General features: G+C 35.1%; 3 protein-coding genes across 11 annotated transcripts; 2 read left to right on the top strand and 1 right to left on the bottom strand.

Moving 5' to 3' along the window:
• Positions 1 to 259: 259 nt before the first annotated feature.
• Positions 260 to 2219, bottom strand: LOC126710360 (7-deoxyloganetin glucosyltransferase-like). The gene is made up of 2 exons (XM_050410779.1): positions 1597 to 2219; positions 260 to 1253 (listed from the first exon to the last, which is right to left on the bottom strand). The coding sequence occupies exons 1-2, from the start codon at positions 2114 to 2116 to the stop codon at positions 319 to 321; spliced, it is 1455 nt and encodes a 484-aa protein (XP_050266736.1). The 5' UTR covers positions 2117 to 2219; the 3' UTR covers positions 260 to 318.
• Positions 2220 to 5685: 3466 nt separating this feature from the next.
• On the top strand, positions 5686 to 13080 carry LOC126710361 (uncharacterized). 5 transcript variants are annotated; one of them, XR_007649643.1, is made up of 3 exons: positions 5686 to 7020; positions 8607 to 8725; positions 12852 to 13080. XR_007649643.1 is itself a non-coding variant. In XM_050410783.1 (2 exons), coding segments are annotated over exons 1-2 (1203 nt in total). In that variant the 5' UTR covers positions 5686 to 5818; the 3' UTR covers positions 12508 to 12610. The 5 variants fall into 5 exon arrangements, 3 of the variants coding, with proteins under 3 accessions (XP_050266740.1, XP_050266739.1, XP_050266737.1); XR_007649642.1 differs by having other exon boundaries at positions 8603 to 8725; XM_050410783.1 differs by lacking the exons at positions 8607 to 8725; positions 12852 to 13080 and adding an exon at positions 12507 to 12610.
• A 2795-nt stretch (positions 13081 to 15875) lies between these two features.
• On the top strand, positions 15876 to 19243 carry LOC126708971 (F-box protein FBW2). 5 transcript variants are annotated; one of them, XM_050409021.1, is made up of 4 exons: positions 15876 to 16375; positions 16486 to 16574; positions 17619 to 17957; positions 18395 to 19243. In XM_050409021.1, the coding sequence occupies exons 3-4, from the start codon at positions 17650 to 17652 to the stop codon at positions 19050 to 19052; spliced, it is 966 nt and encodes a 321-aa protein (XP_050264978.1). In that variant the 5' UTR covers positions 15876 to 16375; positions 16486 to 16574; positions 17619 to 17649; the 3' UTR covers positions 19053 to 19243. The 5 variants fall into 5 exon arrangements, with proteins under 5 accessions (XP_050264978.1, XP_050264977.1, XP_050264976.1 ...); XM_050409020.1 differs by having other exon boundaries at positions 15877 to 16375; positions 17639 to 17957; XM_050409019.1 differs by having other exon boundaries at positions 15878 to 16375; positions 17643 to 17957.
• The last annotated feature ends 8383 nt before the right edge of the window (positions 19244 to 27626 follow it).

The raw sequence follows: 27626 nt of genomic DNA, 5'->3' as shown, positions 1-27626 counted from the left end.
TAGAGGAGAGAAAAAAAATAATAATAAAATCATTTGCACATGAACAGAAATTGTGTATATATGCACGGTTACTATTCATTTGCAAGACTGTGGTGTATATTTGCGCATTTTTACAAAAACTGATGCGGGTGTTTTTTGGGTTAAAATGTGCAAAATTAAGCACTTTTTGCATTTTACACATTTTTGCAACCCCTGATGCGGTTGCTCTTAGATCTTAGCAAAGGAAAAAAATAAAAGGAAGGAACTGGATAACAATAAGTTACAATAAGAAGCTTCTGTAAGCATATTATAAACACCCCTTAATTAGTCTAATAAAACCTAATTTGTTGAGGCTAGAAGCACTTGATTAATTATTTTGTCCAAATTCACGAAAGATGACCCATTAGGGCCAGTGGCCTCTTCTGTCAATTTCTTCCACTCAATAGCTTTCTTCTTCAACTTTTGCCCCTTCTCTCCCACCATCAGCTCTGTAACAAGGCTCTCTATTTCACCTCTCTTTGCATCACTCAATATCTCCATGCCTATGCCCCATTCAATGCAAGTATAACGACAATTGGTTTGTTGCTCACCATAGAAAGGCCGAGAGATCATTGGCACTCCTCCACACATGCTTTCAAGTGTGGAATTCCATCCACTGTGAGTTAAGAACCCACCAATAGATGGATGACTCAAAACTTCTTCTTGAGAACACCAATTTGCTAAGAGACCCCTTTCTTTGGTCTCTTCTAAGAACTCAGAAGGAAGAACAACCAAGTCACCTCTTACAAGATCAGGCCTTATGATCCACAAGAATGCTTGCTTGCTATTTGCTAGTCCCCAAGCAAACTCAATTAATTGATTGCTTGTCATGATAGTGATGCTTCCAAAATTCGCATAAACAACAGAGTTTGGTTCTCTTTTGTCTAGCCATTCGATACACCTTTCTTCTTCTTTCCAAAGGTTTGATCCAATCAATTTATAATTGTTATCAGGGATCTGATTTACGAGAAGTTGTAGGGGACCAATGGAGTAAATAGAAGGATACATGGTTGAAAGTCCTTCTAATACTTCATGCTCTAAAGCATCAAAAGTATTTAAGATGACAGCAGAAGCTCTCTGAGCTCTCTCGGCTTCAACCATTGCAAAATTCAGCAAAATACCATCTCGGTCTGTGGTTCTAACGAAGCTCGGGAGATCCCTCAAACGGATACCTTTCATTCCTGGAATCCAATCTATGATTGTATCTAAATGCCCATTTGTCAAATAACTCTCATCTGCACATAGAAATTGCATAATCAATATCAAAAAAACTACTATAAAAATTCATACAAGGAAATATATTGGTACTACAATATCCGGAAATGGATCAATTACATGGTTTATGTTAAATTTTATAAATCTAAAAATGTACAGAAAGTCATGTTATTTAAAATTTTACTGCAAAATAGATTAATAATATATAATTTTAATGAATGAAATGGAGAGGATGATAATGTTGTACAATATCCGAGGTGACCTTTTCAGGTGAATTATTGTCACAATTTTATAAATAGAGTGCCCCACTAAAATAAGGCATGTGGTTAAGTCGATGCTAATTTTAATTGATTGATTCAATACCTTTGAGTGGAGTTAGACCCTTCTCAATGAGATGGCGGTATTGAGCATAGCCCATGAACCCACATGCACTGGTTGTCCAGAAAAGAACATCAGGGATGCCCAGTTCAGCTGCTGCGTCTAGAGTGAAGCTCATGACACCATCAGAAACAATGCAAGTGACTGGAGGGACATGGGATGAAGTGGTGTCATTTAGTTTCAAAAGAAGGTTTCTGAAGGGAGCTAAGCAATGTTTTTGTGTGGAGGCACATAGGGATGATATGTGTTGGGTTACATGATCAATATCAGACTCAGGAAGACCATCTGTAATGGTTTCGAACTGAAAGGAGGGAAGGGAATTGAGAGAGTCGGGACCTATAGATTTTAACAGGCGCTTATGGTTGTACTCTGTGTTTACAAAGGTGATATGAAAGCCTTTGTAGTGAAGGATTTTTGCTAGCTTTAGCATAGGGTTTATGTGGCCTTGAGCTGGGTAGGGGACACAAACTGCATGTGGTTTCTCTGTAAAAGCTAGGGAAACCATTTTCTCTCTCTCTTTAAGGCCTAAGCAAGTAAGCAGAATTGAAAATGAGAAGGAAGATTTTTTGGGCAAGAGAAGATTTGCCCTCAGCCATCGCAAATAATAATTGCCAGTCAAATAAATCATATGCTTAGGCCAATGTGCACTGGACCCACTAAAAGGATAATACGCGTTTAAAAGTGTTGGAAGGTGCACGGCACCTTGAAGTCTAGCCCATATAGGACTTTTTTGAGCTTGCCATGCAAGCATCAAAAGAATCCTATTTCTAATTGAATATGTATTGCACAAGAAGTCCAAGACTACTATTCAATTAAGAATAGAACTGTCAAGTGGCAGAAGCTTCTGTATAAAGCATATTATGTTCTTTAGAGAGATTGAAAAATGAAACAGTTTTAAAGCCGATTGAGTGAAAAAAATTAGTGCTTTGTGAGACTAAAGACTTTTAAGTAAGAACATGTCAATGATAGTAAATCCTCACACATATATTTTTTATTTATCATGATTTTTTTTTAATTATATATAGTAAATTGTTAGTAAGAATTAAGAAAGTCAACAACCTAATAACTCCTAATAACTTGTGGGTCCTGTAAATAGTGCACAGGTTCAGTGGCAGCTCTAAAATTATTATTTAAGGGGGTCAATAAGAAATATAAATTATAGAAAATTTAAAACAAAAGAGAACTTGAATATATTGACATCACACAAAAAAAAAAAAAAAAAAAAAACCAAATACATAAGGTTTCATATTTTAAAATCATTGCACAATATCTTTATTATCAATCCTATGATCTACATCTCTTTTAATGTACATAGCCAAGCAATTATTCATCCACTAATCTCTTATTTGATTGATTTATTTCAAATTTTTTAAGATCTAACATGGTTTTTTTTTTTTTTTTTTCTAAACTTTGAGATTGACAAATTTCTACTTTTGTTGCTAGACTTTTTATTCTATTTTTATTTTTTCCAGATTTTGATCAAATTAGTTTGTTATTGGGTTTATGTGTGTGTATTTAAAAAGACCAAGATATTATTAAGAGTATCATATTCAAGTTTGTTTCAATTGAGTTTTAAAAAAATTTGAGTTTAAAGTGTTCAAATTTTTATTTTAAAGGGTCAAATAAAAAAATTTTAAATGATATATGATAGTTTTTTTTGGGCCAATTCAGGAGGTTCATTTGAACCCCCTAGGCTTCAAGTGGAGCCGCCCATGCACAGGTTCACTGTTCACAGAAAAAAGTCAACAATCACGGCTTGAAAAAAAAAATAATAAAATAAAAAAAAAACGTAGAAAACGCAAATGCCAAATCATCCGTATCCAAACCACACCTAAAAGACTGATTTTTTTATAACTACTTGATTTTGTACATACATTTTAACTGTATCAAGATTTAAATCTTAGATTTGAACCCTTTTAGTCAATTGGGTTACAAAACCTTCTTTTTTTTTTCTTTTTTTTTGCTGAGAATTGAATTACAAGTTAAACTATACAAATATTATATTTTATAATATTTGTATACAAATGCTATATTTTGTAAAATTAGCAACTAATAAATAAATATTTGAATTATATTTTGTGATTGATGGTTCATTAATTTGTAAATTCTATGGTGTAATATTCCTAGTATCATCCTTTTATTAACTGGTCAAAAAGAAAAGAGAAATGCTATGTTCTTAATATTTTGACAACAAATCCTAAGTGACAATGTGTTAAGAGTTGTTATTGGTGGGGTAAAAAGTAATCTTAGGGATAGGTTCAAATTAGAACCAATAACAACTAACCACCTATGATTTGTTGTGAAAATGTTATAAAAATATTATAAACATAGTACTTTTCAAAACAAAATCTAGGAACACAATAAAGACTATAATATTTTCAAAATATGTTTATTTTTAGTGGGGTGGATTCACATATAGTATTTTATTTTGACTGCTAATAGCCTAACCCCTCCATTATTGTCAAAGTATTGTAACATTTTGTGGTGTGTTTGCACAATTCCTAGTAAGATAACAAATTAAATTCAATCTCTATATCTAAGGGTCTGTTTGGATACCGCTTATTACTGAAAACCAAAAACATTGTACCAAAAGAATTTTTAAATGTGTGAATAATTTCGTAAGACCCAGTTTTAAAGTTCATTTTGCCAAATTTTATACTTGCAGATCTCGTAAACAATATACGAACCCACTATTTAAAACTTAGACGTAAACATGGTTGGATTTCAGCTGTAACTCACGCTAAAAGTAGTTTTATGGTTCCAAGAAATATATTTGTTCATTTGTCATAAAATTATTAAAAAAAATATTAAAACCACACATCTATTGTGAGTCAACCATATTTAACCGTACGTGTCAAAACCTGTACCAGACAACATAACATAAAAATAAATAAATAAAAATAAAAACAAGAGAATTGGAAAACAGAGAATATAGAGATAGAAGAATGGGAGAAGATTCAGAAGGACTTATATTGTATGTCAACAAGCAAACCTAACTACTATATTATCACAACTGACAATTTGTGATTAGAGCTATATTATTTTTCACATAGATCCATTTATAACAATACTTTTATTATTGAAGAAAAGATGTAAAAAAAAAAAATTATATCTTGAGACTTTTGATTAATATGACCAACATGCAATCAACTTCTACTGTATTCAATTAGAGTAAAACAAAGAAACAAACTCCTACTCCCCATGGACAAGCCCAAGCAAGTTGTGGTCAAATAGATTTCTTACTAGGTCAAACTGCAGTTTAGCAATGATGATCCTATCGAAAAATTGAGGACTTATAAATTAAAACAAGTTGGTTGAAAGCATTCACCTACACCAACCCTATTAATGGTTTGAATTTATAATCTTGCTTTTGTATTTCATACATAGTAATGGGATCGTACCAAACATATGGTTGAGCCGATAAACCCTACAATTTTTTTTTTTTTTTTTTAAAGAAGAAAGACCGATCATTTTAATAGCATAGGATATTTAAATCAGTCTGAAATACAAGTTCAACGGCTGGTAGAATATTTTCTATCCAGACTAACAACGGGGGAGAAGTAGTTGTTTGCCTCGCAAGCGAGTGAACAACCTTGTTACAATGCCTACATACATAAGAAAACTTTAAAGCTGTGAAGTGTGAGGCAAAGTACAAATTTTTGAGTTGATTTGAAAGAAATACCATATTTGCAAAAGAACCGAGTAAACCATAAAAAAATTGATAGGTTTTTTTTAGAACTAGTGCTAAACCACATGATTTTATGCAAACCGTCTGATTTTAAATGTTATGCTATTTTAGTCTAATAACCATAATTTTCTTCAATTTTGTAATTTTATGTTTATGGAATTTTAAGTATTATGATTTTTATAGTCAAAATATCAATTCCAACGTCCTATTTTTAGCATCTTTATTTTTTTACAATTTTAAATTCATCAAATTAAAGACCCACCCTTGGGCTTTTACAGAAAAAGAAGAAGTGGGCTTGGGCCAGAAGGCTGTATGGCTTTTGTCCCCTCTAGTCATCATTTCAGTACCCATCTTCACCAAATCGCAAGCCCAACCCAACATCGTCACAGCTCACCCCCATTCCTTCATAAATCACGTCCCACAGCCCACAACGCTACCGTGACATCAAATCCGCCACCTTCAAACCACTTCTCATTTCATTCCGCAGAGTCCCACTTCCTCCCTCTCCCACAAAAAACCATGGAAAAAGAACCCCCCCACCACCACCACCATCACCACGACCACGACTACGACCACCAACACTCACCCCTCAAATCCCCATCCTCACCCACGTCCACCACCACAACCACAACCGCCGCCGCAACCTGCTGCAATTGCGGCGCCCCAACCAGTTACGCACCACCACCCACATGGTCCGACACCTCCCCACCTCCAAACTACCGCCCAATTCGCGCTCCGGCGATCAACCTCCCCCCAAGCAGCCACACCCAACAAGCCATAATCCTCGCCCCGGTCCCACATTCCCAAAAGGTCCCACTCGTCTCCCCACCTTACCATTTCCAAACCCCAGCCAAAAAAATCCAATCCCCCGAAGATCTCAACCACTTCCAGAACTCCGATTCCGGCAAAAACTTCCTCGGCTTCGTCGTCGCTCTCTCCGAGTCAATTCGCTCCCACAAACTCTCCGACCCTTGCCACCAATCCGAAACCATCAACTCCATCGTCTCCATTCTCGAAACCCTAATCCAATGGGTCGACGAAATCCCTCCGGCTCAACAAACCGCTCGCTACGGCAACCTCTCGTACCGGACCTGGCACAGCCGCCTCACCGAAACCAGCGATTCGCTGATGCTCCAGTTCCTCCCGGCCGATCTCCAATCCGCCACGATCGAGATCGTCCCTTACTTCACCGATAGCTTCGGGAACTCGAGCCGAATCGATTACGGTACCGGCCACGAGACCAACTTCGCGGCGTGGCTGTACTGCTTGGCTCGATTGGGAGTCATCAAGGAGGAGGATTACCAGGCCGTGGTAGCTAGGGTTTTCGTGAAGTACCTGGAATTGATGAGGAAACTGCAATTGGTTTATTGCTTGGAGCCTGCTGGTTCTCATGGCGTTTGGGGGCTCGATGACTATCATTTCTTGCCGTTTATCTTCGGCTCGTCGCAGCTGATCGATCACCGGTACATGAAGCCGAAATCTATTCATAATGATGATATACTGGAGAATTTCAATAAGGAGTATCTGTACATTGCTTGCATTGCATTTGTGAAGAAGGTGAAGAAGGGTTTGTTCGCGGAGCATTCGCCTTTGCTGGATGATATTAGCGGTGTGCCTACTTGGAACAAAGTGAATAGTGGGTTGCTGAAGATGTATAAAGTGGAGGTCTTAGAGAAAGTCCCCATTATGCAGCATTTTCTGTTTGGTTGGCTCATCAAATGGTATGGCTTTTGCTCCTCTCTATGAACCATTGGGATAGTGTTTTATATCGATTTGGAATTGTGGGGTTTAGGTTTTTTGCTTGATTGATTAGGAATTTGTGGTTTTTATAAAAACTTGAGGTTGGTTATTTGAATTGATTTGCTGTCCATGTTGCAAGGATTTGTGCTGGACTTTTAGTTTGTTTCAAATTAGTAATTAGTTTTCATGCATAAATTGAAAGAGACATCAATTTCGGTACGTGTTTGATTGAATTCTTTAGATGGTTGTGAGCCAGAGCATCTAAGGTATTGGAAGGAATAGAATAAATCATAATAAAGGGAAAAGTGAGCTTGAAGATTCGATACAGTTTGTCTCATTTTTTAGCTTGAAAGATGATTGTTATGTTCAGTGAATTGGGGTTTTTATGAGTTGCTTGATTTTGATTCCTGTTCATCTAATTCTATTTTCACCCCCTTACCTATTTTCAACAACATACTCGGCTTGGCTAAGAAGTTGAAGAAAAAACCTTATGGACCTGTCTAGTTTTGTAGTATTACATTTTTAAACCCCAAATTTCTGTTTATTTATGTGCCATTGAAAGTATTCTAAATTTTTGGGACAAAGAATAATTGATGCCTTTCTTCTTTTAGAACTTTGTTTCATCAAAATGACATTAATAGCTGCAATGTTGTATGTTTAGTAGTAGTATTCAAGGCCTAGGCTCAAGATCCTCCTTATGGCCAAGGATCTACTCCACCTTGCCCTATTTATTCTTTTATAAGTAAATTCCATCTTTTCCCATCATTGAATTCAAATTTCTTTCATTTGAATTATTCCCTTGCCCTTCATTTTCTTTTGCTAGACCCACATATCAAAGTGCTCGTTTTTAATTTTGTTAGTGTGTTTCAGAGGCATCGTCATGAGACCAACTATGGCACTTTGGAATTTGTTTTGTCACTGCCCATGCATTGTCCATCTAATAGATTAATGTCATCTTTTGTTAGACTGGAGCTTTAGTATATGTTTTTCAAAGCATAGTAAGCTTTGAATCCAAGTCACTTTGGAAGAAGTTCAAGGAAGGCCTTTTTGAGCACCAGGGCTTTATTTCCGTCCCCTTCACTTAATTCTTTGTTAGCCTAAGATGGAGGCTGATATACATACTAAAAGTACTATCCTAGTCAAATGTATGGCAACGTGTTCTTGATTGCAAGGAACAGAAGTGCTTTCTTATAAGCTTATCCTCTTTTAAGCATGCATGCTGACATTTTTTGGTCAATGTGCTATATCCTGATTCCAGAACATGTCTATGTACTATGTTTGAGAAATTTCTGGTTACGTTTCTGACTCACATCCATATGTAGTCAAATATCTAATTTAGTATGAATTTAGTGATGACTTTATTGCCATCCATTGGCACTGAGCTCATTAGAATGTCTGTAGTAAGAAAACACTCATCTGCACATGGTTAATACAAATATTATAGACATTCCTATACTCGTTAAAAGTTATGCCATGTTTCACTTATCAAAAAAAAAAGTTATGCCATGTTTCATTGATAATCATGAAATTGTAGTGTTTAAGGCTCATGGTAAGTTTTCCCAGGCAGAATCTTCTAGGTGTTGGCATCTAGGAAGATGGACACGGATACGGGTACGAAATGGCCACATGGGCAATTTCTAAAAAATTTTAACATGACACGGTGGTTACAACACCGGTACAACACGGGTATGTTCCCCCAAATTAAGTGTCCGTGCTTCTTAGGTTGACATGTTATTAAGGCTGATGCAACTTGTAACATAATTTTGATGTTGCCAATGGTTTTTAGACCAAATAGCATCTCCTCCCTCTATAAAGTAAGGAGAGTAAGGTCAGGCCATGAACATAATGTATGAGCACATGACCTTCATATGCAAATGTTATTGTTTTGGTCTTGGATTTGTTGCCATCAGTCACAATTCTAGAGCAAGTGGCCCAGGATGAATCTTCTAAGTGGAAGCCGTTGACTGAGCTATCCCTCTCATTCAGTTGAGAACTTTGTAGGAAAATAGAAAACAAGGGATCATGGTTTTACCTTACAGCCAGCTTTATTATGTAAATCTTATAAGGGTCATGTTAATGGGTGCCCTTAGAGCAATTGTTAATAAACCAAATTAGGAAAGTTTTAACTCCACTTTCATGGGAAATATAAAAAGTTATCAGAAAAATCAATTGTTTTATCATTTTCCAATAAAATGTTTTTAAAAATGGTTCCTAAACCAATGCCCTAAGGGCATTGGTTAACATTTCCGATCTTATAAACCCACACATGACAATACCAAAGACAGCCATCTAGCCCATGTGAGATAAGGTTGTCATGATTTGGGAAAGTTCCACAATGGCAATTGTAGAGTTCATTTTGGTGCTTTTGTGAAGCTAAATTTTTTTTTAAGCTGCTCCAGATATGTGCTCACCTCATCCTTGGATGCTGCTAGGACGTTTTTGCTAAATTACTGTTAACAACATATATGTGAGCTTTCTGAAATGAATGCCTACCATTAGACATGTGGCTACCGTCTGAAGTAAATAGAATGGTGATCTGTTAAACCAATATTTGAGCTTTAGTTTTCTTTGTGCAGTCACTGGTTGAGTTATGAGTTAATATGTTCATTGCTCTAAGTATTGCAAGATTTTTAGCCAAAGAGCTTTCGCTCAAATGACACTTCCTCTCAACAGTGTAGGTGGAAGGTGAGGTCATAGTCCTCAACCCATTAGTTGTGTGTGTAACTTATCAATATACTTTTTTTTTTTTTTTTTAAATATTGTAAGTCTTCAATTTTTAGTTTTCAACCAAAAAACTTCCATTTTTAATGGCAAATTCCAAGATTATGACATGGTAATTACTTGATTCATGCTTTGCACATTTGAGTATAACAAAGTGTCAATTTTAGCTTTAGATTGATGCCACTAAAGTTTGGTTTCTGATGGGAAATTGAAGATTATTTTATTTTCATGGTAAATGTTTTTTTTTTTTTTAATATAAATTTTGTTAAATGTCATTATTATCTCACTTTTTTTTTTTTTTTTCATTTACACCTCAGGGTTTAGCGTGTTTTATGGATGCATGAGCTGCATAGTTTGTTTTTTTTTGTTTGTTTGTTTTTTTTTTTTTTTTTTTTCCCGAGAATACTAAGTATTTTAACACACACACGGGGAGAGGGGAGAAGGTCTTAAAAGAAACTAACAGTGGTGTATATCCAAAAAGACTTAACTCTTAAATACACAGCACTTTGGTTTTATTTATTTATTTTATATTAAAGCAAATGTTATTTCTAGTCCTGGGTTTGTTGCCATCAGTTAACAATTTTAGACCTAGTGGCCAAGAATGAATCTTGAAGATACCTTTGAGTGATCTGTCCTTTCATTGGGTAGGAAGATGGAAAACATCACATTATGATGTTCATCTTTCATTGGTGATCATGATATTGCCTTACAGCTAGCCTTTTTATATAACTTGGTTGAATTTATATGACAAATCCATACAAGACAATGCTAAAGACAGGCTTCTGGCCCATGTGAGATGAGGTTGTCATGATTTGGGAACGTTCCATCATGGGAATTGTAGAGTTTATTTTGAATTTTTTGTGAAGTTAAAATAAGTTTATCAGCTGCTTCAGATATTGAATTACCTCATCCTTGGATGCTGCTTGGACATCTTTGCTAAATTACAGTGAACAACATTTTTTTGGAAATGAATACCTGACATCAGAACTAAATAGATTGTTTGACCCGTTAAAACAATATTTTGAGCTTTAGTTCTCTTTGTGAATGGTCACTGGTGTTGTTAATATGTGCATTTCTCTAAATATTGTAAGCTTTTAAGCCAATAAGCTTTGGTTCAAGCGGCACTTCTGCCGAGTGTGGGGTGGAAGGTGAAGTCATGGGTTCACAACTCATTGAGTGTAAGTATTAAAAAAAGTATTGTAAGTTTTTCTGTTTTTTAAGTTCTCAAAAAAAAAACTTATAAATTTTAATGGGAAACGCCTAGACTATGATATGAAATTATGTGATTCTTGATTTTGCACGTTAGAATTATAACTAAGTGTTAATTGCTAATTATTATTTGGGATAATTACACATTACCCACCTGTGGTTTACCTCTAATTCTAAGTGCCTACTCGTGGTTTGAATTTTGACACTTTGCCCACCTGTGATTCTCACCGTTATTGTGCCGTAACCCACCTCTCTACTTTCTGTTACTCTAACACAGAAAATGTAAAAACAAAACCCCAAACGGATCAAAACACTCCTCACATGAAGAACATACACAAACACATGAAGAACATACACAAAGCTACTGTTAACAAAAGTTTAACAGCCCTACTTTTATATTTATTTATTTAAATAATAAATTGATCGAAGTGGCGACATATTTTCTTTTAGTTACCTAAACTAGTCAAAAGTTGTAATCAATTCCCAAAACTTACTCATTCTCAAAAAAAAAAAAAAAAAAAAAAAAAAAAAAAAAATTCCCAGAACTTAGCAAAAGTCTCCACTCACTTGAACGTGGATCAATCAAAGCCATTAGCTAAAAAAACCCTCTTTGAGATACAGATTTAGCATTATGCAGACGGCAGCTCTCCTTCCTTCGCCTCCCTCTTTCCAACTCCCTCCTTCTCTTCTTCCCCATCGGTCCCAACTCCGACCAGCTCGGCTTCTTGCTTCTCTCTATCAAAGCTTCCCGTTTCGACACCTGGGGCGCCAAAGACGATGAGGTTTTACACGAAAGTACCAGATTCAGCGGCGACGAAACCACACCCTTCTTCGAGTTCCTGGGAGCGGCGTGGGTCAATTGCTTGGAGTTCGGCGTGGGTCTGATCGGTCCACCCAAAACACCTAGAATCCGAATCAAAACCCGACAGAGACGCCAAATCCCGATGCCACCACTCGGTTTCACTACTTGGGTTTGTGACTTGTTTGCAGTTTTGGTGGTTCAGCAGTTATGGGTTAGAGTTTGTGACTTGTTTGTGATTTGATTTTGGGTTTGTGATTTGTTTGTGGTTTGATTTTGGGTTTGTGATTTGTTTGTGGTTTGATTTTGGGTTTGTGACTTGTTTGTAGTTTTGGTGGTTGGAGTTTGAGGTTGTGGGCGGTGGTGGCTATGGCAGTGGGTTGTGGTGGCTGGTGGCAGGGGCAGTGGGCAGTGGGTTTCGATTTTTTATTATTGATGATTTAGATGTTTTATTTTGGGTTCAACTTCCTATAATTTTTCAGGTTTTTGGTATGTTCTTCATATTCAAGATTTGAGTGAGAGCGATATAGGTTTTTGAAAAACTTACTGCTTCATACTAAACATATGTAAAGAGAAAAAAGTTTCAGATGCCAAATTGATCTTTGCTTTTTTCATTGAAATTGATCTTTGCTTTTTTCAATCCATGTTTGTGTATGTTCTTCATGTGTTTGTGTATGTTCTTCATGTGAGGAGTGTTTTGATCCGTTTGGGGTTTTGTTTTTACATTTTCTGTGTTAGAGTAACGGAAAGTAGAGAGGTGGGTTACGGCACAATAACGGTGAGAATCACAGGTGGGCAAAGTGTCAAAATTCAAACCACGGGTAGGCACTTAGAATTAGAGGTAAACCACAGGTGGGTAATGTGTAATTATCCCTTATTATTTATAAAAAAATTAAAAAAATTAAAAAAAAATTAAAAAAAAAAATAAAACAAACTAAGTGTCAATTGTAGCTTTAGATTCATGTTACTTAAGTTTGGTTCTGATGAGTAAATGATTTTTTTCCCCTTTCATGTAAAAGTTTAATGTGATATTTTTTTAATGTTATTACTCATACTTATTGTTTGTTTTCATTTACACCTCAGGGAGTAGAGTGGGCGTTTTGCTGTGGAAACAAGAAAAGTTAAGCTCACCAGGTTTCATGCAACTATAAACACAGAATGTACCTATGGTAGTAGGGATGAATTGTGTTTTCCTCTTCCTTTTTTAATCTTTTATGCATTTTTGTTGCTATAAATATTTCACAGATAATGGAAGTTTGGCGACATTTATTGATTAGTAAATGAGATAGATATCCTTATCTATGTAGACAAATTTGTGTTAAGCTAAGCTGCGGCTGCATACTATAGTTAGATTCGGAAATCCAGTACGGATTGCATTGATGTGGCGGGAAATGCACCTAAGAAATCAGCCTTGTTCAAACCTTTCAAAGCGATTTCCAATTTTTTTAGTTACTCGGTAACTAATTTGAATGGATTTTACTTCTTCCTCCATGATCCATTTAATTGTGGATGGTTTTTCCTTGCTTCTTCTTCTTCTTCTTTTGGAAAAACAAAGGGATAGTCATTTTATTAATTGAATTAAGCATGCGTTTGGATAAAAATGAAAAATTAAAATTATTTTACTATTCAGTTTATTTTTACTACTATTCAAGGACCTCACTTTTTAATACTATTCATGAGCCTTATTGTACTATTTCAACTAACTTTATCTTTACCAATAAGTTTTTAATTTCAGCATAATAAGTAGTGTCTAAACAAACCAAGGATTTGTAACATCATGGTTCACCGAATGCCTTAAGAAATCAGGGCATTCCTGGAATGCATTAGACAGTTAAATTTGATGGGATCATCTTTTTAGGAGCATATGATATATAATTATATATCCCTCAAAAACTATATTCATGGGATCATCTTTTTAGGAAATACACAACACATATCCCTCAAAAACTATAAACATATCATTATTTAATAACTATTTTCGCACGTTTGTTGAACTTTACTGCTTGTCTAGGTGATTGAATCAACAATGTCGTTCATTTCATTTGTCTGTAATAATTAACCAGGTTACTCGGTGATGCGCCTGTACTTTTTTTTTTCCCACTTGTTATGTATATTTTACTGCCAATTGTAAAATTCAATGTTAACTAAGGGGTCCCACTTCCGGCTTGCTAATATAAAAGATTGGGTGTGAAGAGTGAAGCATTGCTTTTTGTTGTTTATATGTTCGTTTAAGCGAAACAGCGTGTACTGCGTACTCATCAGCATCTAGTACCCAGTCGACGTTGGGAGACCTTTAGGTTAAGGCTCATTCATTGGGCATGTTATCTTTTTTATTGTGGTTTCACTCACGCGAGTCAGATTTGTTTCTTTTAGGTGAATGATTACTGTCACAAAGATGCTCTATAACTATTCACGCTCACCAGTCACTCCCCCTGCCAAAAGAGTTGGAATATAGGAACGAATACTGTCACCTCCAATTTCTACATTAGTACATATTCTTATCCAGAGTAGCAGACATTGTACTAAGTTTTGCCGCTTTCCTGCTTGAACTGAAGCAAGCTCAAAGATTCCCCAGCTACAAATGTGAACCCCTCACTCTAACATGCTAATCCATACACATTGATTCGTTTCCAGCATTGTGTTGAACAATTGGATTCTTTCTAAGTCAGACCCAATACAATGCAAGCTATCAATTTAGTTGAAAAAAATGCCATGCGAGTTCAATCCTAATTGCCATTAAACCATGCTCTTTCTAGAAAAGAGTGTGTGTGTTGGGGTGGGGGGGGGGGGGGGGTGTGAATTTGAGACCAAATATTATCTAATGATCCCCACTTTTTCTTTTTCTTTTAAACAGTGATTGACATAAATCCCATGATGTCACTGTACTTGTTAAGGAATGAGAGGTGGAAGAAAACCTTTTTTTTAACAATCCTGTGTAGGAACTAGGAAAGAAAGGAATAAGAAGGATTTGTTTCAGTTCTGAGAAAGTCTTTTATGCCGATTAGACATGATATATAGCATGATTTCAAAATGGAAAGATCTAGCCATCAATCCCTACCAAATGATTAGATAATCTTACGGTCACTATATCATTTGGGCTTGCATTTAGAGAAAGTCTAAGTGCCACAACTACAATGCACAACTTGTGCCACAACTCGCCACATGGCGAGTTGTGGTTGGTGGAAGGGTGTCGGTCACTATATCATTTGGGCTTGCATTCAGAGAAAGTCTAAGTGCCACAATTACAATGCACAACTTGTGCCACAACTCGCCACATGACGAGTTGTGGTTGGTGGAAGGGTGTCCCCACATTATCCTTCCACCAATCACAACTCGCCATGTGGCGAGTTGTGGCACAAGGTGTGCATTTTTCTATGGCACTAGACTTTTTCCTTGCATTCGGATAAGATTTTGTTAGTTCTAATGACATGATGCGAACATGGTCACTGATTAGCAGAATTTTCAATTCACCAACACCTGTATCCAGATATTCATGGATACTAATCTTTTTTCTTTTTTTTTTTTTTCGCTGAATTGATTCTAATCTACTTATGGTAAGGTTTAAGGTTTCTACTTTCTACTTTCTACTTTCTTTGAGTTTTGGAATAAGATTAAATGTTTGATTGGATCGCCAAGGCAAAGCACATGTTGCGGATCTTAACTCACAAAGGTCGTGCCAGCACATCATGGTGCCACATAGGCACATACAAGTTTTATCTTATTAATTAATTAATAATATCTCAGCAAAAACACAAAAACAAAAACAAAATCTCTTATTAATATCACAATCAAGACGTAACTACTGGCACCAATCAATTAGGATACGATGAATGAGACAGGATTTGTATAAAACTTTTTGCCTTCCGAAAGGGTACAATTATTTTGTAATGGATGTGATATATGGGGTTGGGGTGGTCCAAAGGCTCCAAAACACCTATCCGTTTCACAATAAAAATACAATACAAAACCTTTTTCACTAAATAATGCATCATTAAAACCGGCAATTAAAATAACAATATACTAGTACTCAAAATCAACTGTGTTACATAAAGGAATGAATGTTCAAAGTTCAAACTCCCTTGGATCCAGAAGGATAGCATTGGAACCTGCAGGTTCAAAGTTCAAACTCCTATGGTCAACAGTCTTAGTCTTCACACTTCCAAGTTCTAGTTCCAACTTTCAACCCCAGTTGAAAAGAGTAACCCCCTTTTAGTACAACTCGTATGGACTTTTTTACACAGGCTTTGAACTTTGAAGACTTCTTAACTGTAACATTAACTTCTTCCACACCACTTAGACGTGTCGGTGCCTTCTTCTCCCTCCTCTCTCTCTCTCTCTCTCTCTCTCTCTCTCTCTAACTCACACACACACGCACACAAAATTAAACACACACAGTCACAGACAATATTTACTGCCCCTGTCATACCGCAACCTATTATTCATGAAAACATAAATTTATGATACCAACGTTTTAAAAAAAAAAAAAAAAAAACTGTCATAAACACCAATTTTGACTCTTTTAAGTGTCACAATAAAACTACCCTTTATTGTAACTCCCTTCTCATTTTCTCTCTCACACACACACTCTCTCTCTCTCTCTCTCACAGGTATAAATCTAAACACTTTCTTTTTGGTTCTGTATTCTGTAATATCATAATTTTTCACACTTGGTTTTTTTTTCTCTTGTTGTTTGTTGGTGGTGGTGGTTGTATTGAAGCTGTGATTAGGTGGGGGGTTGATGGCTTTGTCCTAGCTAGTTTTGCACTAGCTATCTTTCTTTCCTCTCTCTTTGAGGAGCATAAACTGGTGAGTCTCTGCATGATCCAAACTAGTACAGCCAAAAATCTTTTATGGCAAAATCTCACTTCTTTTCGGTGTGACTGTAGTATGTTCATTTTTTTCACAGTTTTTCTTTTTCTTTTGGTCAACTGAGATATCTAAGTAAAAGAACATGAATTTGAATCTGTCTGTGATTTGCATGATTGATGTTGAGTATGTTTCCACAATCTCAAAGTTCAGTACCTCTGATTTGAGTGAGCTACTCTCTACAGTCTCAGTCCAGTAGGCCTTTCTGTTTCTTTGTTAGGAAATAATGAAAAATCCAGGATTCAAAGTTGATTTTTCACTTCTTTTACCAAGTTTTCTCAGCAACTAAGCAGGGTTTTAGCCATTGTTGATTTTGTAATTTACATGCAATGACTTGAATTATGTTCATATTCTGTCTTCCTCCTCTCTCTAATTATGATTTTTTTTTCTTTGAATTTATATCTTCTAGTTATTTCCTTTTTCCAATATATTATAAATTTCTAGCTTTTTAACTCACCTGGGTATTGATGGATCTGTAGACTTTCAGTATTTCTTGTCTTTCCTCAAATTTTTGCTTTTGCTTTGTTTTTATCGAACCTTTGAAAACCGTTCCCCTGTTTTCTCTACTGGGATTAATCTTTTAGATTTTTTGTCCTTTTTCTTTGAACTCTTCTTCTGGGTGCTCCACTAGTGTTAATCTTTGATGTTTGTGGATTTTTCTGCTCTGGGTATTACACACTATACGACTATATGTTTATTTTCCCTCTTCTTTATTGGTATAAAATTAAATATTTTACCACCAGTTGTTGAAGGAATGTGATTGTTGGTGATGACTGTTGATATGATCTGTAGCTTTTTACTTTTTGCCCATAATTTGGATGTTGGATGTGAGAATCTTGGTTATTTGAAATTTTTCCATGTGGGTCTGATAAAATGTCAGAAAGAGGGCCTATTTTCATCAGAGATTCTTATTGGCAGTTTCATAATGTCACTTCCATGCCTAATGAAAGGGACTAATCGTTTTGTTTTTTTTTTTTTAATTTGATGTCTTTCATTATCTGGAGGCAGAGCTTAGATGGAAGAGGGAAGTGATTATCGGCGTTGGGACGAATTAATACCAGATGCACTGGGGCTAATCTTCAGCAATCTTCCTCTCCAGGAGATACTAACAGTGATTCCCAGGGTTTGCAAATCATGGAGCAAAGCAGTGACGGGACCTTATTGCTGGCAAGAGATAGATATTGAAGAATGGAGTAATCGATGCCAGCCTGACCATCTTGATCAGATGCTGGAGATGCTAATTACTAGAAGCTGTGGTTCGCTGCGCAAACTCTGTGTTTCTGGTCTCCATACTGAGATGATTTTCAACTTCATTGCGAAAAAGTAAGCCAAAGTACTTGCACAGTTTCATTAGACACTCCATTTTGATTCATGTTTTAGCATTAGTATTCCTAAAAGTTCATTTGTTCTTGAAAAGCCAGGGGCTAAGTGGCATCTGCCCCCCTTCTTTTATGGTTTAGCTGTTTAGCTCTGGGTCGAATCCCTTTATTTACACTAAACAGTCTTTTATGGTTCATTTATGCTTCCTCAGTAAAATGAAGAATACATTAACCAATGAGCTAAGCTTCAATGCTATTTCAGTATACTTGTGCATTTTACTATTTCAAGTTATGGATTTTCTTGTTCAACTTAAACAATCCAATTTGAAAAGAAAAAAAAATTCATAGTGATCCCAGGACTGCATTTATAGTGGTGTTTAGTATACCTTGTTTTCATTATGCATTATTGTAATATGGCTATAATTTTCTTGGATTTGCTAGTGCTGGCTCCCTTCAGACATTGCGGCTGCCTAGAAGTGAGATGAGTGATTCTATTGTGGAACAGATTGCCAGTAGGCTCTCTATGATCACATTCTTGGATGTGAGCTACTGTGGTAAAATAGGTGCTCGAGCATTGGAGGCCATTGGGAAGAATTGCAAATTGCTTGTGGGGCTGTGCCGCAACTTGCACCCATTAGATACAGCCGGCAAGCCTTTACAGGATGATGAGGCCTATGCCATTGCCTCCACAATGCCTAAGCTCAAGCACCTTGAGATGGCTTACCATCTTATCAGCACCACAAGTGTTCTCAAGATACTATCAAGCTGTCCTGAGCTTGGATTTTTGGATTTGAGAGGATGTTGGGATGTTAAACTTGACGACAAGTTCCTCAAGGACAAGTTCCCAAAATTAAAGGTTTTGGGGCCACTAGTCATCGATCATTACGAGAGGAATGACTGGGATGATTGCTCAGATTCCTCGGATGCTTTTGAGTATTTGGCATGGGAATTTGTGGCTGGTGAAATGGGAGAATTTGATGAAGACGAGGATGATGAGAGTTACTGGGATGATGAGGGAAGGCTGGAGGAGCTTGAGCTGAGGTTCTATGAAGGAAATAATGAAGATGCTGAACTTTATGGTTGGCCTCCATCTCCATAAGTCATGTTTTGTTTTTTGTGAATTCTCTGGGTTTTTTTTTTTCCATCTACTTTGGAACTTGGAACTTCTCTGTGCTATATTATGTATATGTTTCAATGGGAAGCTTTGTCGTTCTACTCCTATAAGTAAAAGTATTCCTTCAAACTTTAAAACCTATTTTCATTTCAATTGAATTAGAATGCATTAATATATATTAAGCTTGCAGATTTAGCTAGTAGAAAATAGAGGGTTCTCAAACTAGTCTACTTTTCTCTTTTTTTTTTTTTTCCCTGATGTGGTTGATCAGTTGTTCAGGACTCTTCCAACACCTAAGATTCTTCAAGCCTCAAACTACTATAGTTGTTGTTTTTACAATCTTTTCAAATATATTAATCTGTAAATGACTGAAACCAACTATAGAAAATACTGAAATATGAAAGTACACGGGTCTAAGATAGTACAGAAGGGATACGCACATAAAATATATTCATTATTTTGTAGCCGAAAGTTGCCCATTTGGATTTTGAAATAGGAGAGGGGTGGCCCGCATTTGGATGGGTCTGGTCAGGTCATGAGTGCCAACCACTTTTCGAGCATCTTGTTTCCTACTTTCCATGATTTTGATTTTCTGAGTTTCTTTTCTTTTCCTACTTTCTATGATTTGATTTCTAGAGTTTCTTCTCTTATATGAATGGATAATGCTCTTTGATGCTTATGAAAAATTGGTTCTGTCATTAAATAATTGGCTTATGGAATCTTTGCCTTTGGGGGAGTTGGGATTAGTTTTTATCTTTGAACGGTGTCCCTCTTTTACATCATGGGAGGCAGTACGAGTCTCAATGATATATAAAATATTAGTTGCCACGTAAAGAATAAAAATCTGCAAAAGTTTATTCCCTAAACAAGCATCGTATAAAATCTGCAAAAAAACCTCGTATAAAATCTGCAAAAGTTTATTCAAACTTCACGGTTTGAATCCAATCAACCTCAAATTTCCATTGAACCACTCCTTATATGGCTTGGTTTTGTTTATATTTAATTTTAAACAGTAAGCTAAGCATTAGTGTGACTTAGCTGAAGTTGTCATCAAATTAAGGAAAAGTCTGTTTCACAGTGTGTTAAACAGTCTAATAAACATCCCCCCTCCAAATTAGGTTTGTTGTCACTTTTTCCTAAGAAAGAGTTCAATTTGGTGAAAGTTGTTTTTATGAAGTATTTATCATTAAGTAATGGTTACTATTTTTTATTAAGTGCTGCTACAAAAGAGTTGTAAATAATATAGATTCTCAATGAATTGATTAATTTAAGTTCGTGTACACATATATACACTCACACACAAATCACAATTCACAATAGAGAGAGAGAGTCTTGATGCGATGACAAGTATCTTCCACTAAAAGCTACATGTTGCAGGTTTGAGTCTGAGAATCAACATTTCCAATAAATTAGAGGGTAAGGTTGCCTACCATATACTATAGCGTGGTAAAATAACACTAACCGATACTAAAATATTACATTACCCTATTCAAACTTACATTATTAATAACTTTAGACAAGAGTAGAAGTTAATAGTAGTTGAAATGACCTCTGTTTATATCTTTGATTAGATTAATGGGACATGAGGTTGAGTATACCCCTAGAACCCAAAATTATGGTTCCAAAAGCTGGCAGCTGTAAACATAGTCAAAAACACCAAATTGCAACAAGAAACCAAGCTCGACAAAGCAAACTAAACAAAATCAAATGCAAAAAACACTCTAGTCAAATAGAGCCCTTTCCATTTCTACAAAGGGCTACACGGCCCTTACATCATTGGCCACTCCTACCCAATCATATATGATTATATGATTGCATCTGATAAAATGTAATGGTGATAGTGAGATGTTTCTTTCTTTCTTTTTATTTTTTTGCTCTCTTATAATCTCTTGTATTTCTCATGAACTCCGGGTGGATTTCCTAGTTTTATACAATTATACACCTAGTGGTCACATGATTACGTGTTATTTATTTCTTTGGATCTCGTACCCTACTACTCCAAAACAAGCATTTGAGTCACGTTTGACCGTTGTCTTGGAGGGCTCAGGCGATCATTCCTCCCTAAAAATAAGTGCTGCACTTGATCAAGTTATAAAATTGAAAATTATATATATATATATATATATATATATATATATATATAGTACACGCAATTGTGAGCACAAGAAATTTCCCATCAATCATTTATTTTAGTTGTTGCTAACCCACGGAAATCGACTAGATTTGATACCACTTACAAGTTACAATTACTACTTAATTCACTTATGAAACTACAAAGTCTATAATAAATTAGGAGTATAAAATTATTGTTTGGAAAACCAACTCAGGCTTTCTTAACTCAAGCAAACTATTTTGGATTCATCCTAACAAGCAATCAAGAACTTAAAACTCTAAAGTGCATTTTATTTAAAGATTTGTTATTGAATTTTTAATTTTTAAATTGGTGAATAAGCTTTGCGCTAAGATACACGCAAAATCTCACATTAAATAATAATAATAAGAATAATAAGTGATTAATATAATATTTTGGAATTAACCAAATTTTATACTTAATGGGATCCCTTATCAAACCATTCTCTAATGTTCAAGTGGAAGATATGGACCCATGAAGCACTGTCCTCTCTTTGAATTTTGCTTACACAATTTTATGCTGCTCCCTGATGTAGATTTAGCCATGGGAATATATAAAAGATTCACATGTGAGATGTTTCATAATGCTTCATGGTAGATCAGACAATGGTCCCTCATTTCACTCAAATGAGCCACACATATATATTATATTTATTTCTTCCACCTTTTCACCTTGACAAGTTGAGGAACAAACAAATAAATGCACATGTACAGAAAAAAAAAATAATAATAATAATATATTTATCAAACACCAAAGATGGTCGATGGGATACGAGCTATTACCCCTCCTGGCCTTTCCTTTTAACAGTGAGTGAGGAAATGGCATATACATATGCCGTACCGAGCAGGGTCAGAAGGTCCATTCCGTTTTTTGATATGGTGGTCCAGAAATTATAGCACATGTTTTTATCGTCAATTATAGGATTTTTGATAAAAGATGACAAGTTGTAAATCTCGTTAAGTTGTAATATCTATTTTCAGGTTCAAGACAAAGATTCAAGAATAGCTCAAGCAAAGGAAGTGCCTGGAAGTTAAGCAACATTATATATACTACAGATCTACAAAAAGGAATTTGAAGATTTTTAAGGGGGGAGGGGGGGGGGGGGGAGGTGGTGGAGGGGGAGAGTGCCCCCTGAACTTTCAAATGTTTCTCTAATAATACTAGCATTTGAAGATTTTTAAGGGGGGAGGGGGGGGGGGGGGGGAGGTGGTGGAGGGGGAGAGTGCCCCCTGAACTTTCAAATGTTTCTCTAATAATACTAGCATGTTGGACTAAAATGTTTTATTTGCCCCCCTAGATAAAGAACTTTTCTATTTATTTTGTACTAGCTTTTTTGACTTTTTTTTTCAATTATCACGGCAGTTTTTCTTACCCTTAAGAGCAACTATATCAATGATTACAAAAATGTACAAAATACAAAAAGTGCTCAATTTTGCACATTTTAACCCAAAAAACACCCACATCAATACTTGTAAAAATGTGCAAATATACACAACTGCTTTGCAAATGAACAATAACCGTGCATATATGCACGGTTACTGTTCATGTGCAAATGATTTTTTTATTCTTTTTTTCTCTCTCCTCTATCAAACTACTTCTCTTCCTCTACGTCTACAACAACCCAGCGCGGCAGAATAAGAAAAAGGAAGAAAAAAATAACCACCCAACCACCAAACATCGCAACCTAGCACAGAAAATTAACCCAAAATCAACAAAAAATTAACCCAAAATCAACGGAAAAGCAATTAGAAAACCCAACTCAAAATCAAGACAAACCCATTGGAAAGCCCAACTCAAAATCAATCAAAACTCACTGGGAAACCCAACCTAAAAACAATCAGAAAACCCAGCCCAAACCATACTTAACGGAAAACTTACGTGAAAAGCAAAACGAAGCCAAATTTGCCACCGGATCTACTGCCACCCGATCTGCTATCGTCAGGTCTTACATTGCTGCCACCGGATCTTCCATTGCTCTCATCAGTTGGGGGTGGGAGGCGAAGGGTTAGTGGTGGAGGAGAGAGGGAGGGGCGAAGGAGAGAGGAAAGGCGAAAGCAAGAGGGAGGCCAAATCGACGGAGGGCTGAGGCGGCAACAGTGGGCTGGGTAAGGCAGCTGTGAGGGAGAGAGAGTGAGGGAAAGAGAGAATGGGGTGAGAGAGCTGAAAAAAAGAGTGGGAAGTGAAAATAATAATAATAGATAGGTATTAATAAATAATAATAAAAAGAATAACTAACATTATTTAAGTAGAATAGATTTGTAAAATAGATAAATTGATGTGGGTGTTTTGGAAATGTGGTAGTATAAAATAGAAAAAATAGGTTTTTAGTATAAAATAGATGGAAAAATTTGGTCGAACTATGTGAATGCTCTAATACTAATAGACTTGCACAGTTACACACCTACTATAACTCTTCTATAAAAATAATGGGTCCCACCTAGTAATGTTTAAAAAAAAAAAAAAAACTACTTTTAAGCTAAGTATGAAAAAACAAATTAAAGTTCATATTTTATGTTAGATTCTGTATAACAATTTTATTAGCATATAGTTGTTTATTTATTTTGTTATTAATATTGATTAATTTTTTTACTTTCAATCTTATCTTTTAATCTTACCCCTCAACCTAAATTCTTGGCTCTGCCACTGGGTATTATTGGTAATTAGTTGTTGAAGCTATCACATCTACAAAACATACACAGATTGTTGCTTGCTATGAAGAAAACTTTGGGGAGGAACTTAGAGTCATGGATAGGATTCGAGAAGGAAGATCCATATTAATTAGAAGAGTTCAAAAGAGCTTGAAGCAATGTGGGGTCATTATGTGAGTTAAGATGTAGGTAGCAATTAGGATCGTGGATATGATTCAATTTTAGCACTTCAATTCTAATAGTGGAATATGATTCAATTGTACTTCAATTCTAATAGTGGATTATTCCTTAGGGTTGGTGGTTAACCCTCATAATGTTTTTTACTTTAATAGCCAAATTGTATGCTTTACTACTATACTATTTGTTGTTTTATTTGGTGAACGTTAAATCTATAGTAATTAACCTTGAATCCATTGATGAGAAAAACTGATTAATTAAATAATTTGCATAGTTTAGTTAAGATCAAACACCAAGGTCTAAACTTGAACTTCTCAAAATTCACTGATTAATTAATTTTGAATTCTTTGAATTTATCTTCATAATTCATCATGAAAGAAACAATTTGATGCAAGGTCTAAGAGGATTTGACAATTGATGTAGGGGTTCCAAAAGATTTGAATGTATATCCCTACAGGGAAATGTTAATCGAGCTATTTTTATAAATATTTTATTTGGAGAATGATAAAATAATAAATATTGTTGACAATTTTTTATATGTCCCATGAAAGTTATGTCAAAATTTTTCTATTATGGTTTATTAATAATTACTCTAAGGACATCTATTAACATAACCCATCACTATATTGGTTTCTTGGCTTTCTACTAGACCCCCTATAAAATACTTAAACCCCCTATTTTTGTTGTAAGCCAACTATAAGGCGTTAATTACTTTAAACTCTTTTGAACTTAATTATACTTTAATTTTATATATATATATATATATATATATATTCTTATACTTTTTTTTTTAGAAAGTATATATTTTTAATTTAATCAGTCCTATCTATGTCGTTTTATTTTTGAGTATGGGCTCTCAAATCATTTAAATATAATATTTTTATAAATCATATAAGTCTATAAAAATAACATGAGATACATGCTTGGTTAATAGTATTTAAATATTAAATATTAATCATTTATATTTATATAGTTATATTTATATTTATATTTATATTTATATAAATGGGATACATGAATGCGGCCTCAATGATAGAGGGCCCATCATTCAGCAAAAAATGATAGAGGGCCCATCGCCTCTCACTAATAATTTTCAAGAGAACCTTTGGTACATGATATTGTAGCAGTGTTTGCTAATCTCGTGTCAAAAATCTACAACTGAAAAGGACTTCCATCGGGGAGGGAGCTTTCAAGTTTCAATCGTATAACCAATAATGTCAGCCTGCTTTCTGATTTTCACAAAATAAAAAAATACAAACAAAAAAAGATAAGATTTTTCAAACTTAACCATGATTTACACTGCGAATCCCATATCATTTGTGCATCTTTTTCTGTTGATGCTCATGCGTTGTTCCTATTGTGCGCGTTTATTTTCTTTTCTTTTCCTTTTTTTTTTGATAATTCAGAATTCCATTTGATCAAAACACCAAAGAAGATACAACCTACTTGCTAAAATTCAACAGACTAGAACAAAAACACAAGAATTACAACATGAACATACAACCAGTACTGTCAAAACTGAAACAAAACTAATAAGTTAGGATATATGGACACTTCATTTTGGGCATTATACTTTTGTCGTATCCATGTCATACCCGTGGCATACCGATGTTGTACCTGCAATTTCATGTTATAATTTATCAAAAATTACTCTTGTCGTTGTGTTGTACCTATATCTATACCCGTGCCTAAGTCTGTGCATCCTAGCCAATAAGCCTATTGCAGAATCTACATTCAAGCTATATTTTACACAAAGTTGAACACTCCGTAGAAATCTCTTAAGAATCCCAAATTAGTACATAAAACTTTTTATGGAGAATTAATCTTAGCTCTAAAACCCCATTTGATCCTTTTGATAATTTGCTCACCTGTGAATAAGTTCCCTCCATACAACCTATTGTTTCTTTGCATCCAAATGCAATCAATTGAGGCCCACCAAGCCACTTTGCAAAGGGTAGCTCGAAAGCCCTTGCCTTTTAGATTATCACTAACCCCACTCAATGATTTCTTCCCAAATTGCAGAAATGTCATGGACTAAACACAACCCCATCTGCCTCCAGATTATTATTGTGAAGGGACATTCAAAAACAAGTGCTCCCTACTTTCCATACAGATCCTACAAAAAGGACAAGCACAATCCTCTGTAAAACTCCACTGCAAAAGTTTATTTTTTAATTTGGGTACTAAGCAAAAAGGGGAAATTATATTTTGCCCACATGTGATTTGTCCGAAAAATACTTTACCTAGCTATGGTTTAAAAATTGACACTTTATTCACCTGAGATTAGCTCTATTTGTCTCCCATTACTTACCTTTGTTAAAAACAAGGTAAATTTGTATTTTTATTACCCTTTTATGTCTTTTTCCTCTCAAAATATAAAAAACTAAAAAATCAAAGGAAAATTAGATTTAAAAGTTAGGTTTTGTAAAAATTAAAAGTTAGTGGAACAATGTCTCCCGTTATAAATGGTGACAATGAAGGACCATATTTCATGCCAGACATAGTGGTAAATGTACGCAGGTTGGGAGAGGAAGAATTTTTTTTGTAGGAATTGTTCGAGAGGTGCTTATGGATGGTTCTTGTAGGATTGTTCTTGGCGATAATGGTGAAACCATGACAGCTCTTCCTGATGAAATGGACGTAGTGGCACCAAGGAAAAATGACAAGGTCAAAATTATGGCTGGTGTGCAACGTGGTACCACTGGGAAGTTGATTGGTGTGGAGGGCAATGACGGAATTGTGCAGGTGGACGACTCTCGTGATTATAGAATTGGTTCTTTTGGCAAAACTAACGTAGCCATGATTTAACTTTCGTACACTGTTAGAATTGATTATTCAATTTGTATTAAGGATTTATGTATGATTCAAATTTTTAGCTTTAAGTTTTTAATTTTGTTCTTTTATTTGTATTGAAAGAAGATGTAAAAGTTAGGTTTTAATTTTTACAAAACCTAGCTTTTAGATCTTCTTTTCCCTTAATTTTTTAGTTTTTTATGTTTTGAGAAGAGAAAGATATAAAAGAGTAATAAAATTACAAATTTACCCATATTTTCAATAAGAGGGGGGTAATGGGAGACAGACGGAGCTAACCTCATATGGGTAAAATGTCAATTTTTAAACCCAAATAGGTAAAGTGTTTTTTCGGGAAAACCACAAATGGACAAAGTATAATTTCTCCAAACAAAAATCTTTTCATTTTTACAATATAAATAATCTCCTAACCCAGCATACATAGGCTACAATCACTTCCTAAGCTCCACTAATGCTAGTTGCTGTATCTCTAACCCTGACGTTTTTTTATTTGATTTATTATTTATGGGAAATGTTAATAAATGCCTTAAGGATAAAGACATTGGTTTAGAAACTATTTTTAGAAATATTTTATGGAATAATGATAAAACAATTAATTTTGTTGACAGATTTTTATATTTTTTATGAAAGTAGTGTAAAAAATTTCCTATTATTGTTTATTAACTATTACCCTAACATTGCTTAAGAGAGTGTGTTGTATGTAATATAACTTATTTTACCCTCCCTTAAAAAGTTACCATGGCTTTTGAATAGAGTTGTGATATGCCTTTATGTTAAAACCCATTTTCCTCT

This window comes from Quercus robur, chromosome 12 (genome assembly GCF_932294415.1).
Source record: "Quercus robur chromosome 12, dhQueRobu3.1, whole genome shotgun sequence".
NCBI classification, from domain to species: domain Eukaryota; kingdom Viridiplantae; phylum Streptophyta; class Magnoliopsida; order Fagales; family Fagaceae; genus Quercus; species Quercus robur.
The sequence above is the reverse complement of the archived record's forward strand: the minus strand, read 5'-3'. Positions and strand labels throughout refer to the sequence as shown.

Coding starts and splice junctions, on each gene's coding strand:
- LOC126710360 (XM_050410779.1), bottom strand. CDS start 2,116: ATGGTTTCCCTAGCTTTTACAGAGAAACCACATGCAGTTTGTGTCCCC. Junction 1,254..1,596: donor GGGTCTAACTCCACTCAAAG/GTATTGAATCAA, acceptor TTCTATGTGCAG/ATGAGAGTTATTTGACAAAT.
- LOC126708971 (XM_050409021.1), top strand. CDS start 17,650: ATGGAAGAGGGAAGTGATTATCGGCGTTGGGACGAATTAATACCAGAT. Junction 17,958..18,394: donor TTCAACTTCATTGCGAAAAA/GTAAGCCAAAGT, acceptor TGGATTTGCTAG/TGCTGGCTCCCTTCAGACAT.
- LOC126710361 (XM_050410780.1), top strand. CDS start 5,819: ATGGAAAAAGAACCCCCCCACCACCACCACCATCACCACGACCACGAC.